Source organism: Rhodnius prolixus, unplaced genomic scaffold (genome assembly GCF_049639745.1).
Source record: "Rhodnius prolixus isolate KJV_2025 unplaced genomic scaffold, Rpr scaffold_9, whole genome shotgun sequence".
In the NCBI taxonomy this organism is placed as follows: domain Eukaryota; kingdom Metazoa; phylum Arthropoda; class Insecta; order Hemiptera; family Reduviidae; genus Rhodnius; species Rhodnius prolixus.
In genome coordinates this window covers 2,156,636-2,174,718 of record NW_027411604.1, presented here as the reverse complement: position 1 = coordinate 2,174,718, position 18,083 = coordinate 2,156,636, and the positions used below count along the sequence as shown (strand labels likewise).

Here is an 18,083-nt window from a genome sequence, read left to right as displayed (position 1 = left end):
AGATTACAAAAGAACCTGCACACTATACCAAAATTAATACTCGAGGGTAACTACTTCATCTGTCTTCAGAATGGACCAACACAATTAGTTACTCGAAGAGTCCAAAATAAGTTAATAATCATCTACACGAGTATAGTTAGCAAAATGGTACAAGTATGACATTTTATCTTATAGGGTAGAGGGGCACCTTTGAACAGTTTTAATTTCTCGCCAAATATTTAAACTTTATTTTATATTTTATTGGTAATTTTCTCCAGATGTTGTGGTAGACCTATGTGTATAATTGACAGAATTTCCCTTCCGTTTTCATTGTTCGTAAAGTCAGAATTGAGGAATGTTATATTTTTGTAAGGTGTAAGTAAAATTGTTTGTTGCAGCTTCAGAAGTGTATTGTGAAGATTGTAGTGGACAAGGTGTAGGGTATTGTTAGTCCTTATTTAACATTTGGAATTCGTATTTTTAAATCTAGTATTTACAGAAAGGTCTATTTGCTTGCAAAAAGTGTTGGATATTATATTTTCTTTGATGGAAGGAGAGGGGGCACATTTCAACATCACCAGTTACAATGTGCCGCCCTACCGACCTGCAAGTTTGTGACTTTTTCTTTGTTTAATCGCAGAGAAGGGGAAAGTGGTCCGAACCTACATTAAGAAGCGCAACAAACCGAATATTTTGTTCAAACTTTCTAAACCCATCACCACTTCGGGTACAACATCCCCGGACTGAGTCATTCTTGATTTTTGCATTAGATTTCAGTGGTTTAAAAGAGAAAGTAATGTAGTAGTGAGAGAAATAACTGATAGAAGGTGGATTCAGAGTAAAGTAATATCATTTCTTTCTATTTTATATTGTGTTCAAAGATTTACCCCACCACTGGGGCAGATATTAACATTTGACACAATTTTTTATATTAAAAAAATATAGATATGTATGTAAAGTGAAAGTAAAAAGTAAAGTAATCGCCTATTTTTTCAGGCGGGTCTTAACGTCCATCTACCATTTAGATGTCGTGGACGGAGGTGACTAGCAAACATACTTTACTGTAAATTTCTTATATTAACCATTAAAGGTATAGACTGGGGAATATAGCCTAGTACCGCAATACATCTTAGCTTTGCGGGTCTAGTCTCTAACCGCTCGGCTACCGTGGCGACTATCAAACATACTTTACTGTAAATTTCTCATATTAACCATTAAATGTATAGACCGGGGAATAAAGCCTAGTACCGCAATACATCTTAGCTTTGCGGGTCTAGTCTCTAACCGCTTGGCTACCGTGGCGACTATCAAACATACTTTACTACAAATTTCTCATATTAACCATTAATGGTATAGGCCGTGGAATATAGCCTAGTACCGCAATACATCTTAGCTTTGCGGGTCTAGCCTCTAACCGCTCGGCTATCGTGGTGACTAGCAAACATACTTTACTACAAATTTCTCATATTAACCATTAAATGTATAGACCGCGAAATATAGCCTAGTACCGCAATACATCTTAGCTTTGCGGGTCTAGTCTCTAACCGCTTGGCTACCGTGGCGACTATCAAACATACTTTACTACAAATTTCTCATATTAACCATTAATGGTATAGGCCGTGGAATATAGCCTAGTACCGCAATACATCTTAGCTTTGCGGGTCTAGCCTCTAACCGCTCGGCTACCGTGGCGACTAGCAAACATACTTTACTGTAAATTTCTCATATTAACCATCAAAGGTATAGACCGGGGAATATAGCCTAGTACCGCAATACATCTTAGCTTTGCGGGTCTAGTCTCTAACCGCTCGGCTACCGTGGCGACTATCAAACATACTTTACTGTAAATTTCTCATATTAACCATTAAAGGTATAGGACTGGGGAATATAGCCTAGTACCGCAATACATCTTAGCTTTGCGGGTCTAGCCTCTAACCGCTCGGCTACCGTGGCGACTATCAAACATACTTTACTACAAATTTCTCATATTAACCATTAATGGTATAGGCCGTGGAATATAGCCTAGTACCGCAATACATCTTAGCTTTGCGGGTCTAGCCTCTAACCGCTCGGCTACCGTGGCGACTAGCAAACATACTTTACTGTAAATTTCTCATATTAACCATCAAAGGTATAGACCGGGGAATATAGCCTAGTACCGCAATACATCTTAGCTTTGCGGGTCTAGTCTCTAACCGCTCGGCTACCGTGGCGACTATCAAACATACTTTACTGTAAATTTCTCATATTAACCATTAAAGGTATAGGACTGGGGAATATAGCCTAGTACCGCAATACATCTTAGCTTTGCGGGTCTAGCCTCTAACCGCTCGGCTACCGTGGCGACTATCAAACATACTTTACTACAAATTTCTCATATTAACCATTAAATGTATAGACCAGGGAATATAGCCTAGTACCGTAATACATCTTAGCTTTGCGGGTCTAGCATCTAACCGCTCGGCTACTGTGCCGCCCCGTATGTAAAGTACCAACTGTTTATTGATATAGATCTGTTACAGAAGACTTGAAAGTTGTAGAAAACAAAATAAAAAGGTTCAATAATACGATTCTGGTGCACTCTGTAAACAGAAAATGTAAATTGTGTTTAAATGTGGCCCCCTCTCCCCTACCTAGTGACGTCATAAAATGTCTGTTGCGACAAGATTATAAAATGATTAGATCATACTTATTTTTTAGACGAAGTTTTTATGTATTTCCCCCCCCCCCCAAAGCCCTCTAATTTTGAAGAACTTCAAAGAGTATTGGAAGTCCAGTGACGTTCTATGTTTTATTCCTTTCTTAAAGACACAAAAAAAGGTTAAAGAACCAATTCTTTAAACTGGAAGACCATGATGTGTTTTATAATATATAAAAAGACTGGGCAGGAGGAAGAGAGGAAGTAGAGTATTATAAAGGCAGTGGCGTCCAAATTAAAGGGCACTCTCTTGGAGCCCAATTCTCACCAGAGACCCCCCGAAGGACGATCACAGGGCGAACATATAAAGTGGGAACGAACATCCAGCGATGATCTTTTTCTTAACTGTTTCCATTATAAAACTGGTTTTATATATCTAGCGCTATATATATATACATATATATAAAAATTAAGCCTGTTCCCATGGTAATGTAAACACTTACCAACTTGTAACCAGCGGAAGGTTACCACCTAGTTTTCTTGAAAGTACTTCACCTCCCCTTTCGGCAAGTCTCAATGTTGCCCTACAGCGGAATGTTAATTCTGTGCCTTCCCCTACCTCGACTACTCCGCTTCCTTCCTTTTTATTTTACCGCCCTTTTATGTTGATTGTGTGTAAATCTCTTTCTACTTCTCCTTCGTCTTGTAGTGTGTACGCTTTGTTCCTGGAAATCTTTCTTTTTTTTTTTTTTTTTTTTTTTTTTTTTAAAGAAAAAGTTGCGCCTCAGGTGTACCAACTTACTCTTATTAGTAAGAAACAAAAAACAACTGTCTTGAAACACTCATATGAATCTTTCAATTACCTACATTTATTATACGTTTCGAGGTCCTCCTAAGTTCGAAACAAATGATTTTAAAAATTAGTTTGTGCATTGTGCGCGTATTATTTACAATTACAGTATTGAAAAAAAATGGAAAATTACAATCAGATGTGAATTTAAGTTGAAGCGCATTGTCTGGGTGCCCTGAACGAAATTAGTGACCAGAATAATGTCTTTCTAGTGTGGATACCTGGTCATTCAGGATACCAAGTGGTCGGGGAAGGCTCTGCGGGACATTTCGTTGGCCTGGAGCCCTGTTTTCGGGGTTTCGAAGTGTGTTAAGTCTACGGCCATTAACTTATGGGTGCAGAGTAGGTCTCAGGAGTGGTGGCTCAGCACCACTTGGCAGAGACAGGCGAAGGAGTTCATCAGAAGGCTATTCGCCGAGGCTGACTGCAAGAATTAATCGTTTAAGGATAATTGTAGGCCTATTAACTGGGCCACTGCAGGCTCAGAAAAACACTTGCATCGTATAGATAGCCTGGCAGATGATAGCCTTTGTAGGTTCTGTCAGGAAGAAGAGGAAACAAGCACTGCACGTGTTGTGTCATTGTGAGGGGCTCTTGTGGCTAAGGATGTTACTTCTCGTGGAGAGAAAAACCAAGGCCTGGAGCAGCTTTATCCCGGGGAGTCGCTCTCCCAGTATTAAGAGTCTGATTAAAAAGTACGGGTCTGGAAAGCGAGCTCTAAAGTCGGGGAGCCACAATAGATCCAAAGGGGTCACAGTGGCGTAGGCCTTGAGGCCGCCCTAATTTAATCTATTCTATTCTATTCCAAGTTGAAGCACTACTAAAGGGAAGTTGCCATTAATGCATTTTTTGCTCCAAAATAGATTGATATTTGTTGGGGTTTTGACGTCATGAGTGACGTCATACTTTCATTAATAGTATAATTTTAACTTTATCCGATTATTTTAGTGAACACGTGCACAATATTGAATTTAGTTAATCTTTAATCTCTCATATTTTTACTACAAATGCTCATGTTATTTTTCGCACAATTTTTTTTTTTTTAGCTACTTTATCATAATAAGAAACAGCTTCTTACAAAACCAAAGATCCAAAGACCTAACGCCTTTATTATGCTGTAAATACACGGCACGCACATGCGCCATGTTGTTAAAAGCTTAAATTGTATTACGAAAGTTTGACTCGAAACTCAATACTTACTTTTTCTTAATTTTCTTTATTATTTATTTATTTATTTTTTAGTAATCATGTTCCAACAGGTCATCAATCAATCCATTTCCCAAAGTTAGGGAGACTCATGAGAAAAAAGAAAAGAAAAGAGCATCCCAATTTTCCCTAATTATTAGCTTTTCCTTTTCTCTAACGTAATTTATTTTGCTAGTTTCCGCTTAAAAAATAAAAATAAATTAAATAAAAAAATGACGTATTATTTATTAAAAATTAAAATAAGAACTCAAATTAACATGAATTTCTCATTATTACACAATTTTTCCATTAAGTCTTTATGATCTTTGTTCTAGGACTCGCAAAAGTTGGGACAAATAAGCCTCGTAGGCTCTTAAAGCTCTTCAATATCCTGTTCTTCACCGCAGACTGAACAACGAATACGTAAGTTTTTCTTGCATTTCCGTTCAGTTAGTTCAGTATCACTTTCACAGTGGCAACACTGAAGACAATAATAATAATAATAATAATTTTTTCTTAATGATAGCTAGGATAGGTTGGGAAAGAATAATAGATGCAAATAGCCTTTAGGTGGTGAATAAAACCGAGACAAGACGAATGAGTTTGGTAAGATGAGGATGGCACTACTGGGCACCCGCACTCTCTCTTGTCGGCTGGACCGATAACCTATGAAGGGAAGTGTGGACCTAGGTCGGATCACCCGGGGCTCCGCCATGCCTCACTGGATGAGATATTGGTTGGACGCTAATCGGGTGGAGAGACATGTGCCATCCTAGCCCGAGAAAAGAACACAGCTCTAGGGGCGCTAATGACCATAGTCGTCGATGCGCCAAAAAAAAAAAAAAAAAAAAAAAAAAATTCTTATCGTTGTAAATTAAAGTTTTATACTCAACTTGGGAAATTTTGTTGTTTACCGTTAAGTTGGTACTTTAAATGAAGGTTATAATTTTTCAAAAAACTGTTCCCTCCCCTCCCAAAACAAAAAAAGTCTTCAGCAAAAGTAGTTTGCCTTTCAACACAACTGATTATGTACTAAAATTTTCTAGATATCAGCTGGAATCAGTTTTCAAGAATATCCAGTATCTTCCGCCTTTATCTTTTTTTTTTTAACTCCGAATTTTTAGCTAGACAATATGACGCATCTTCAACAGACTTTAGTGATAATATGATTCCTTTGGATCGTGTTTTCTAAAGTTTACCAATCTTTAGAATATGGGGTCTCCATATCTCTCTCTCCTCTCTCTCTCTCTCTCGCTCTGTCTCTCTCTCTCTCACACACACAATGGCGGCCCAAAAATGAATTTTTCTTTGAAGACCCTTCTCAAATACGTATATAAAGGTTCTTTAAAAAAATACGTCCTGGTAGGAAATAAATCACCACCTGCTGTGTGTGACTTGTTTGTAGACTTTTTTTAAAATACGACTATTTTTTTTTGCCTAGAAAACAGAATATAACCTCTACATGGATCATATTTTTTTCTCACGTAGCCTATCTCCGTAACATACTAGCCACTGTTGAGGATCAGCACTTTCATATTGACACATGTTTAGAAAATAGAGACAGAGTACGAGTTTTTAGTAGCTATACTAAATACAATCAGGGTTCAAGTTCCTGTTTGGCTACTGATTTCTCTTCCTAGATCTTCATTGAAGAGATATGGGACAGTGATTATCTTGTGGATAATACACCGTTATTTATTTATTTAACAAAAAAAAAACGGAAAAGTTGCAGCTCTGAGCTGTGAACTGATATTACTAAATTTTCAAGAAGCAGCAGTAATTTTTCGAGAAAATCTTGAAAATAGTACTACTTCCGGTTTCTATAGTTCAACTTTCTGATAGGCGGTACTTATACGCAGCATCCGTTCATAGTTTCCTGCTGAAGAGCTATTTTATTCTCAACGCAGTATTTTTCTTTTAATTTAAAAAAAAAAAATCTTTTGAAAAATCGATTGATACGGGAAATGCGCTTTTCTACCTATAATTATTGGTCTGCCAGTTCAGTAAGTTTTTCATAAAAAGAAAACACGATTTATGGTGGAGTTCAGCCGAGGGACATGTGGCATCATGCAGTGGTTTTTTGTTTTTGTTTCTAGTCGTTTTGGGGCAGGTGTTTTTTTTTGGGTGTAGTGGTCTAGATCGTGGCTTTGTAAGTGAGGAGAGATCCCCAGTTCGAATCCAGCTTATGTCTACTTTTTATTTGTTAGAAAAAAAAAATTGTTTATAGTAAAGTAATGGAGCTTCTGGCCCCCGTTCACGACACCTAATTGGTAGTAAGTCGTTAAGCTCCGGCGATTACTTTTCAGCACTTTGTTGTTCTATTCTTGGAAAATATTGAAGTTTAACTTTTAACAAGAACTTACTAAGTTGAAGAAAAAGCCTTATCTGTGACCAATCTGATAACGGAGTCCCTAATGCGACTGTTTTTAGTTTACCTTTCAACTTTGTACTGATCCCAGAGTAAACCATCTTTCCTGAACAGCTAACAAATGTTTGACCGTAAGTCGAGAGGTTATTTTTGTTTCACACGGTCTGGAAGCGGCGGCGGGGTCAAGAGAGACATTAGTTGTGCCCAAACTAGGGCCGGGTAGTATGGAGGGTGCTGAAGACACACCCACCAGTTGGTTTTGTCAGGGTGTGCAGATCCTCTCTTGTTGTGTTTCCGGCCAGTGAATACCATCTTCCCTTTACGAGTGCACACCCTTTTCCGGTGTGGACGTAACACGCATATGTGAATAATCTTATTCCGTAAAACTGTGAGTTGAACTCATTAATTATCTTTAAAACTCCTCCGAACGTTCCGACTTTTAAAAATTCATATCCCTTTCATCCAATAGGAATCTACTTACCCCCCCACTTTTTGGAAGTAACGTTATTCGGAATTTTTGGGGAAAATATATTTCGAGTAAAAGTGTAAATTTAGGGATTTTTAATCTCTATGCAAAGTTTAGTTGAAAACTATAGAATAGAATAGAAAAGAAATGTATTATTCTGGGACAATTGTCCCCTAAGAATAAACACAGGTACAAATTGAGGCCTTAATAGTTTGGCCTGTGATTAAACAGAAAATAAATAAATAAATAAGTATTTACAAAAAGTGAAAATAAAAATAACAGCAGAAATTAAGGAGATAAATTAAAACAATTAGAATTTCGGAGGAAGCTGAATAGAAAGGAGATAACTGAATAGACGGGATTTAAAGATAGATAGGATAGGAGCATGGCGGACAGATGAAGGCAAGGAGTTCCAGAGAGAGGTAGCACGTATAAGGAAGGATTTGTCAAAGGATGAGGTACGGTGTGAGGGAATATAGAGATCAGAGGAACGAGATCTAGTATTACGGGAATGGATCAAGGATTTAAACTTACAAGAGTTGGAAAAATATAGGAAGGCCTTTGAGACTGTGGATGACTTAAAAAAGGAAAGAAGCCCAAAAAATACTGGGCGGCGATAGACAGGAAAAGAAAAAAGGACAGAAAATATTTAGTTGAAAATACGAAAAGACCTATTGGTAAGACTTCCGATAATTATGGTCCCACATTTAATTCCTTTTATTTTCATCAGTTATTTGAGGTAACCCAATCAAATGTAATTACAAAATATAAAATCTACAATGTAAACAACGGACGACTAGGTACGAATGGCATACGTTTTTTTACTTTCTTACTTAAGATATAATTTTTACTACAAAATTTTCTTTGGATGATTCATAAATTGATAATGAGCACACATCGAGAGTGCTGCAGGCCTTAAAAAAAATGTACACTCCAAATATATATATAGATCAACAACCTACAAAAAAATATTAATATCGACTACAAATCGCATGCATGCACCGTAACTATTACTTAACCAGTAGGTAGCAGTTGAAAACTATAAAACCCTTTTTGCTAGAAAGTCTCAAAACAGGGAAAGACCTATTGGTAAGATTTCCGGTTAGCTTTGAAAATTATGCCCTACATTTCCCTTTATAGTACGAGTAAATAGCAATGAATCGTGATCAATGTAAATGGCCCTTTTGGGAAAAGCCTTAACCATCCCTTTCGCGCCCCCCCCCCAAAAGTGCCCTTAGAAGAATTTTCCTGGAAAAAATATTAGAAAAACCACGTTTAAAGATGGCATTTTTGGATAGGAGTTCGGAGGGTCTTTGAGTGCAGTGTGGGAGAAGAGTATGAAAAGAGGAATAAATCCTGGATGGACCTTGAATTATAGGCAGAAACTTCCGAACGCCATTCCGCCAGCCATATCGGTAATACTGAAAGAGGATGTGAGTGTATCTCGCAAGATTTTGTGGTTTTTTTTTTTTTTTTTGCAAGGGAGAAAGGATTGATCTGTAAGGCAGTGGGATTAACCATTTTTCCAATCAATAGAGTTGTTACAGTAATTAATCATGTTAAAACAGGAAACTAGGCTCCTATCAGAAGGCTTGAAGGACGTGATAATGGCGACCCCTTCATCAACACTTGCGTACCCTCAAAGACTTTGTGAAGGTTGGGCACCTTTCTGAGGCGAGACTTAAGTGAGAGGGAGAGAGAGAGAGAAATAAAAAGAAAAATTAAATAATTTTCCATTTACAATTTTACACAGTACATTAAGAAGAAGACGAGCGCAGATTGTATAGATTGCTGATTGCTCTGGACCAACTGTTATTTTCAACCGAATAAAAAAGATACTGCAAGTTTTTCTATTTACCGTTAAACTGTGTTTTCTTCGACTAAAAACGCCAATCGCCGGCCAATTTCCAATAATTTTCATTGTTTAAAAAAAAGTGGAAAAAGTCAACCACCAAAATAAATTGATCTAGGACAGGCACCTTAGTTAAACACAGCTAACAAAAACCATTACACCAAAACAATATGGTTTGAAACATGCTGGCGATAATATTGTCGATATCTGGTAACGGACCTCATTCATCAAAGGAAAGATTAAATACAATTTGGTGTAGAGATTTTAGACTTCAATTATGTATTTCCGTCTTACTCTACAGCCAACTTTAGTAGTATATGCAAGGTTTTATTTTTACTCTGTTGTAGTTGCAGGTAATTGACCTGCAAAAAAAATGTTACAAGTATTTAAGGAATTAAGGATTCAATTTAAGGAGGAATCGGTCCAGAAGAAAAAAACATTTCCGCCTTTTTTGGCAACGTTTTGGCAGATTTATAATCTTCTTCTGGGCCTGGATATTACAAATACAACAATATTGAAGCTCTGGACTACAAATAAAACATATAAATACGTCTTATTAAAACTATAAGAATTTAAAATATATCTGCACCTCGGAGGGAAGAGGCACCATGTCACAAAAAGTAAATTTTACAGGGGAGCCAAATGAAGATATTTTTCCAAAATCATTTTTTGTTCCACTTTTCCGGTTATACTCTTGCCTGTACTTCTCACCGTAATTATTACAGTTGGTATGGCCACTTAACCTCCCATATTTTAAAATATTTTATTTTGATCTCCATTGTGAAAAAAATTTATGCCCATGTAGTGCCTTTTACCCTTAAGTAATGAAGTATCATAGTGCTTTTTAAATATACATAAATCGCTTAATAGTAAACATAGGGCATAGTGCTTTACACCTGTAGAAAGAGCAACAAAAAATCTGTAAAATGATGCCAAAATCTGAAAATCGAAAAAAATGGACATGGTGCCTTTTCCTTCCGAGGTACAGATATATAGTTTCAATAAGATGTATTACATTGTATCACGTGGTTCAATATCCTAAAACAGGGATGGCGAACCTTTTTTAAGACGTGGGTCAAATTTTGTTCATTTTTTTTTTTAAGTACTAGCTCTTGGGTCACTAATGCCCATTTGCACTAAGAGTTAAGTTTAAAAATTTTAAACTGAATATTTTCAAAACTAAACATCTTTAAAATTCAGTTGGCTTAACGGGTAAAACGGGGACGAAACAAGTGGCTATGGAAGTCTCTTTTTTACAAACATAACTGAACAAAACCTGAAAAAAAAGTGTGTTTTATAAATCTAAATATGGTTATTTGCTTTGGGTTGTCGATTTTTTTTTTAACAAACATTCATTTTATTTGATATTTTGTAAACACTTTTGCTTTATTTCAAATACTACAAAAGCATTTGTCGTCATTTTACAGTTTTAGAACTGTAATGATCAAACTAAAGGTTATAGATAGCATTTAAATTGCTTTTGTGTCAATGCGTGATTGAAAAAAATACAGATAGAATATAAATTATCCACAACAATTAGAAAATCTAAATCAACCCGCGTAAACAAACAAATGGTTGCCTAGCAATTGTGTGGGTCAGTGTCTGACCCGCGGATCATAGGTTCGCCATCACTGTCCTAAACCGTGGTATTTGTTTTATTTGTAATATTCCTGGCCCTGAAGAAGGCCAAATAATTTGCTGAAACGTTGCCAAAAAGAACGGAGTTGTTTTTCTTTTGTTCTGGACCGGTTTCCTCATTAAATTGAATCCTTAATGTACATAAATTACGGTCACTAAAAGCTCAGGAATGTTACAAAGATCGTCGAATATGCTACCTACAAAATACGAGACGAATAATTTAAACCAATTTTTTTATTTTTTATCAAGAAAGCAGTGGAACAGCTGGCAATATACCAGCTATCTGATTGTAACCTTAATAAAACCTCCAGTAAGAACATATTTCTTTTACTAAGCACATCTCTGTGACTTTACCAATCACCGAAACCGAAATACGGGTATAGTGGAAGACATGTTTTCAAAAATACCTTCACCCAAACCAGTCTAGAGTTTTCAATGCTTCAAAGGGTTTGCACAATTTTGTAACTTACAACTTGAAGAGTATAAAACTTGAGCAGAGAAATTCAAGTAAGTGTTGACACTTTATTTAGATTACAGTTATGAATTTGCGGTGAAGTTAAGAATTGTTAGTGCATAACATAATGGGTTTCTATTTTAGACTAACTATCACGTGATTGGTGTGTAAAGAACATTATTAGTATTCAGTTTTGTAGTTAATTTGGTATTTGGTTTTGGGTTTTCGATCCGGAGAAGCAGATAAATGTGGTAAATATCATATTTATTGTTAATTTGTTAGCATTTATTATTCATATAAGTACAAAAATATTTATTGTTTATAGAAACGAGTTGTGAGTTGTATGGTTGAATAAACTCCGTTGCACATAATCCTGGCGTTTTGATCTGGATCCAAATACAAGAATTCTAAGTTTGTGAGAAAAAGACTTGGTTCATTGTAGTAGCAAGAGAAAATATCAGTCAAGAAACTAAACTGTTAGTTTTTCTCACAATAATAGATGAGAAAGTTTAGATTTTAGTACTTTGAGACCCAACAAGTTGATTGTGCAGTTGTGTTAGGTTAGGCCGATCTGAAGGTTTCATGTTCAAACCTGTCTGGCGCCTCTTGTATTCACCTCCAAGCTACAAAGAAAAACTATTACAAAAAGTACAAAAAAAAAGTAGTCGGCTCGCTAGAGGAGATGGAGGCCCTTCTTTCCCTTTAAACCTTTTACTTCTTCTTCTTCTTGTATTATACTGGAGCCTGGATAGGGCGGCCTCTCTGTTCGTAATTCCAAGCAGGAAGGTGGGCACTGTGGTAAAATAGCCTGCACTATAACAACCTCTTACAAAACAGACTGACAGTCTTTCATTACTATCTATCTATCTATCTATCTTTACCCACTCCATACCATACCGACCCAGGTATAAATATCACATCTATAATGGTAGTTTCTTATTCTTTCAAACGAGATCTTCTTTACAAAATATTTGTATCACATAATGTTCACACGAACAGGTCAGAAAGATGGAGGGGAAAAAAAACTGTCACAATTTATCTTGGTATATTTAGTTATGTTATGTTGGGTAACAGTCCTTTTAAAAATAACCGCTGGTTTTTGCAAACACTGGATGTCAGCACCGGAAATATACACATTTCCAAGGGAAATACCAGAAAATGTATTGGGAAATTAGGAGGCGAACCAAGCTCTTCTAAACTGGACAAAACAAGACTTTTTTTTAAAAACCCATATTATTCACTTGTTGCAAACGGGCGTATTGCGTCACTGTTTTTGTGTCATTCATCGCCAGGTATACGTTCACTTCTTCCATTCATGTGAATGTGTGATTTATTTTTACTTTCTCTGAATAATAATAATTGTGAACAAGTGAAAAGTTTCGAGCCCCACTAGCGCCATTAAAATCGCTCCACCGGAACTACCACTTTAACTGTACGAATGATTGGTTAAAGGGAAATTCGTTTAAAGACATTCTAAAGAGAAATGGAGCAGGTTAAAAGTGTCATTTTTGTGTAGCGTCCCATTTTACAATGTTACATCTTTAGAATTAATTAGGTTTAAAAAATTTGCAATTTGTAAAACTGTAGTAGTTAAAACAACTCCAGAATCGTCTCGAGTATTTCCACTTTTATTTATTTTGTTTAAAAACAAAATAAATAAAAGAAAAATGTTAAATAGTTCTAACCATTTTTTTTTTTAATTGAGAATAAAAAAAAAATTACTTGGCCCATGAGGGGATCGAACCCGCGACCTTCGCGTTATTAGCACGACGCTCTAACCAACTGAGCTAATGGGCCTGTTGAGAATCATGGGGCTAGCATCTGGCACATGTATTTTCTCCAATAGTAAACTAGTTTTTATTTATTTTTTTAAATAAATTATGTTCCTTATTATTATTTTTATTTCTATTTTGCTCATTATTATTTTTTTTTTCTTAAAACTCGAACGAATTTTTGGAGTTGTTTTCAAAGAAGTAAAAGAAGCTTCATCTGAATTTTATAGCTAGATAAGAAGTAGAACCTGTACAATACCAATAATATGTTTGACAGAGATACGACTTAGTTGTTGTTTAGGAGGAATGGTTTGAAGATAGACATTTCTATCGATAGTACTTGGTGTAGTTCTGTACAGTGCTATCTATGTCACTGGGGCGAACTTCCTTCTTCAAGTCTCTCTTCTCCTAGTTGAAGAACCTGTGCTCTTCTGGACCGGTTATACTCGCCTGATGGTGCCCCCTTCCTACATTTATCATTCCTTATTCTTTTTTAGGAGAACTTTGCCAGAAAACAGGTGTTTTTATTTGTAAATTAAGCGCTGCTTACAAAACAAATATTAGGTATAATAGATATAGTTAATTTTCTCCTAATCCATCATTTTGGATGAATCCATATCAATCCTTTAAAGAACTTTAGAGATTCTTCGTTGTGATTCAAACAAGAAAGGTCTTAAAAAGTACTTATCTTTTCCTCATACCTTGCTACTTCCTTCCTCTTGCACTCAAGGTCGGAAAAGTATTTTGGGGAATTTAATTTTCACCCGAAGAAAATTGGTTTTGAAGTACCCTAAGTCGGAAAAATGTGATTTTAATTTCTGTGAGTATATTTTAAGAATTTAAAATGGGGTGAAAACACTCATCCGACTGGCTTTTTAACAATCTTTACAATTCTGAAGGTTCTATTAAGACTTGTTAAAATTTTCAATTTTGGGGGGATTTTCAACAATTTGAAAGTGAGCTTGTAACTTAGCCGAGACTTTGTTGCCTCCCACACGCTACAACTTTTTCCGATCGATGGTTCATTTGTTTTTTGCTGATTAAAAAATTTTACTTCCGAGTTGAAAGCACGTCGAATAAATACTTTTGCTCCAAAGATGAATTAAATTAGCAATAAACCAAGTTGAGTGGATTATACTTTAGAAGAAGTTGTCATTAAAGTTAAACAACCAAAAACGCTTAAGTCTTTCGTTGTACCGTAATAAAAGCACGAATCTTAGCTAGAAATAATAGTTACTCGTCCTTTGTAAAAAAAGCTCTTTAAGCATTTAACCTGGGAAGAAGCCAAACTGAAATTGTAAAAAAGAATATTACGCATCTACAGCGACGGAAGCTGCGAAGACGTATGTTTACGTCTTCAGTCAAAACAACTTCTATGAGTTTCAGAGGGTTAGTGACTGGACAGTAATTACAGTTAATCTTGTCTGGGATTTCTGCAACGAACTGCCTTTCGTGAAAACCTACACTGGAAAAATTTTGGAGGAAAGAGAGAAAACAACACATGATAACCTACTTCAACTTTTAAATAAATTAAACCAAATATATTATCAAATAAAAATCAATCAAAAAGGCTGTGGCAACAGCCGTCATTACTGTTACCTGATTATAACCTCCCCATAGTGTACATCTTTCATATAATCCCTTACTGATTAGTGTAACTGTGTCAATCTTTCAGCTACCCAATCAGTTTAATGAAAATTGATGTTAACACGAAATTAGCCAATTAAAGTCCTAATAATAGATAGAGAAAGTCGTGTGAGTGTTCACACCAGATTATATTTCGCAATATCATGTAAGTTTTAATCATTAAATCATTTCTCTCAAAATTTTCAGTTTACCTGTATTGTTACCACATTAAAAAATTATGAAAATGTTTTAAAAGTAAGTAAAAATGTTTTCTATATTGTTTTAATTATTACATCGTTTTTTTTCTCAAATGAATGGCCGTGCCTGTTTTGTCTCAATCAAAGGAAGCATCAAAATTAAAATAATCTCCAGTAGTGTAATGGTCAAAACAGTCCGCTTTACAGACATTCGGATAGTTGCAAGCACGTTTTGGCTGCCAATCTCGAAAACCTGGTTTGTCGTTTTCACATTCAATATAACAGCATTCATGATTGTCTCTGGACCTGTTGCCTGCATCTAGATGGATGCCAAAACGACATTGGCAGTCATGGCAATCTGGCACTTTCGGTACTGGGGCACCGTAGCAGGACATCTTGAACAAAACAGAAAAAAAAAAAAATCTAGTTTGAATTCCTCACACGACTTTTCATTAGTTATTATTGCTCAGTAGGGCCCCCCCCTAAAGAAACAAAATAAGTGCTGGGAGAGAAAGAGGATCGAGACATCCAGCCCTGGGTGGGCCTCAGCCACCTAAAATACACAGGCCTAAGAAATTGAGCGACCTCAAAGGGCAACAGCCCAAGCTCCTCCTCGTCAACATGTTCCAACCAAAGATCCTGAATCCCTATGCAATCCGACATAAGTTGGGAGGGTATTCTCTCCGTCGAAGATTCGCTTATTCATCTATTACTAAAACTTATATTTTCTTGAACTAAATCTAAATCTAGACCATAAGGCTAATGGACTTCTACTGGAAGGAAACTGTTCACCATTGTCCCGATCATTGCAAGGATTAGGCTAGATCACGTGAACTTGCTAACCTATCGAGGGAGCCAACACCAGAATAGATTACCACCTTCGTCATCGTAGTAAAAAAACTTACAGCCAGAATCTCGTCCCATCAATATCACGGCTTGGTCGTAGTAAGTAATTAAAATATTTCTCCAAGATTTAAAAGTGAAGTGGTTATGAAGTAATTGGTCAACATAAACTAGATTGTCTCTGAGAACTTAGACGCAGTCTAGGAGACAGAACAGCAGTTGAACCTTTTTTTATAATTCCAAGACAAGTAGTAAATCACAAGGCATCATAGTTTTAGTGATGAGTTTAAGTCAGCCACAGATAAGAAGCACCAAACTTATCAAGAGCATGATCCAAGAAAGTTGTATGCAACGAGGTGTGTCCTTAGACCTCCAGTGTCCAGCAAAGGATTCATCTGAGTAGTCTGTGAGATGACCGTGATATGACTATGTACTTCTTTACTAGTAAGTTTAGTGAAATTATGCCGCCCACGCATGATAAGATGATCCATGAAGATCCAGAAAAAAACCTCAATTTCAAAATTGGCACCAAAAGTAAGTACTGTACTACCTTCTTCGAGGAGGCAAAAAAATAAGACAACCATCTCATACTTACATATGGGTGTACTTTTTTGGTCACTTCGATGATGGGTGGCTCCCAGGGTGGTAAGGCATTATCGACGGTTTTCAAAGGAATCGCTTCCTCTCCTGTGAGCGTGATCAAGGGTTTAAATGAAACTGCTCCCGTTTGACGAAGATCTCTTTTTCGTTCGCTACAATTACATACTTCTGCCCTGGTATGCAAGATTGGTGCTATTGGTGGACAAGTTCTGTAAAAAAAAAGTAAATTAAATTAAACTCGAAACACTATTTCCACAAATTAACGAATTTTCAATGAAAAACGTTTCTGCGGAACAAAATGGAACTGCTGATTGACCGATTTCTGCGAACACTTTGTTTTTTTTGTTTATTTCAACGAAAGCTACGATTATAAAAACAGAATATCAAGTTTCAGCAACTTCGCAACTTTGCGATATTAAGCTCATACCTTCGACCCTATCCCTGATATCCTCCAAAAAAAGATCTAAGGGCGATTTCCGTACGGTGGAGAAGCAGCGCAGTTCACTATCCACTCGCACATTGTTGTAGACCATTTTTTTTTTTTAAATTACTTTACTTTAATTACCCAACTTAACAACTTTGTATCTCCGGTGAAAAGCACTATAAACATTCAAAAATATCAAGATCAACGGACCTCATTCCTTCCAGTTGATCTAAAGCTCTCTTTAGTTGGTTCAATAAAGTTTTCTTTGGGCAGGGATCGTTCACTGCTAAACCATGTGCTGAACAAGTTCGAGGCATTTTATGCTGATTATGTAAATTGTACAATGTATTTAATAGGTTCTTTTCACTAGAATTTGCACATAATTGTTTTGTTCATGAGGATTTTAAATTTTTTTTTAATTTGGTGTTGTGTCTGAAATATTTGTAAATTTAAATGAAGTTGTTGCTAAATTTAGAAATTTAGTGTCGCAGATGTTGTATTTAGGAATTAATGAATTCCTAAATATGTTGTTTACATATGTTGTTACTTTGAGCCCATATGAATTCAAGATTTGGTTCAAGTAATCATGTGAGAATTGATTTAGTAATTATTTCTTTTTTTTTTTCCTTTGTTATTGGCCTCTTGAGCTAGCAAATCAGCCATTTAAATTCTTCTTTCGAAGCTTCTTTAGTATCTTGAATATTTACAGAGTTATCTTGTTATTTGTTATAAACTCAAAGAGCTCTGTGTAAATGCTGCCATCATCAGCTGCCAGAATAGTATTTAAATTGGCAGGTAACGGACATCCAGTCGCTATCACAGCCTTCCACAAACGCTCTCTTCCTTTAGTATTGTTAGCACATTCCAGGATTAGATGGTTGTCGTCTGCTATTAACTCCAGGAGTACAGGAACACTGGTGAGATGTTTCCACCCCAATCCTGGCTAAATGGTGCGGCGAATAATTGTGGTTAAACCTCATTTTAATGACAGTGCTAACAAACTTCCTTATTGTAGGTTAGGTAAATATTAACCTAAATTTTAATTGTTATTTACCGATCTGGGTATTTACGGACTCAGAACCGTAAAGGTCAGCGCATTTTTAATTTAAAATCCTAAAATTCTTCGTGGAGTAACCAACGCTGTATGCCCCATGTCGCCCAGTCATGAAATGTACTAATCATAGCATTCAC

The 18,083-nt window shown here is 36.2% G+C and overlaps 1 protein-coding gene and 1 non-coding gene across 3 annotated transcripts; both read right to left on the bottom strand.

Moving 5' to 3' along the window:
* Window positions 1-4,873: 4,873 nt before the first annotated feature.
* LOC141454771 (uncharacterized) lies at window positions 4,874-17,372 on the bottom strand. 2 transcript variants are annotated; one of them, XM_074129354.1, is made up of 3 exons: window positions 17,103-17,372; window positions 16,464-16,677; window positions 4,874-5,133 (listed from the first exon to the last, which is right to left on the bottom strand). In XM_074129354.1, the coding sequence occupies exons 1-3, from the start codon at window positions 17,207-17,209 to the stop codon at window positions 5,026-5,028; spliced, it is 429 nt and encodes a 142-aa protein (XP_073985455.1). In that variant the 5' UTR covers window positions 17,210-17,372; the 3' UTR covers window positions 4,874-5,025. The 2 variants fall into 2 exon arrangements, with proteins under 2 accessions (XP_073985455.1, XP_073985454.1); XM_074129353.1 differs by lacking the exon at window positions 4,874-5,133 and adding an exon at window positions 15,076-15,420 and having other exon boundaries at window positions 17,103-17,365.
* On the bottom strand, window positions 13,154-13,227 carry TRNAI-AAU (transfer RNA isoleucine (anticodon AAU)). Its single transcript has one exon. It is a non-coding gene; the product is annotated as a tRNA-Ile (tRNA).
* Window positions 17,373-18,083: the final 711 nt, after the last annotated feature.

Coding starts and splice junctions, on each gene's coding strand:
- LOC141454771 (XM_074129353.1), bottom strand. CDS start 17,209: ATGCCTCGAACTTGTTCAGCACATGGTTTAGCAGTGAACGATCCCTGC. Junction 16,678..17,102: donor GATCAACTGGAAGGAATGAG/GTCCGTTGATCT, acceptor TTTTTTTTACAG/AACTTGTCCACCAATAGCAC. Junction 15,421..16,463: donor CCAAAAAAGTACACCCATAT/GTAAGTATGAGA, acceptor GTTTTGTTCAAG/ATGTCCTGCTACGGTGCCCC.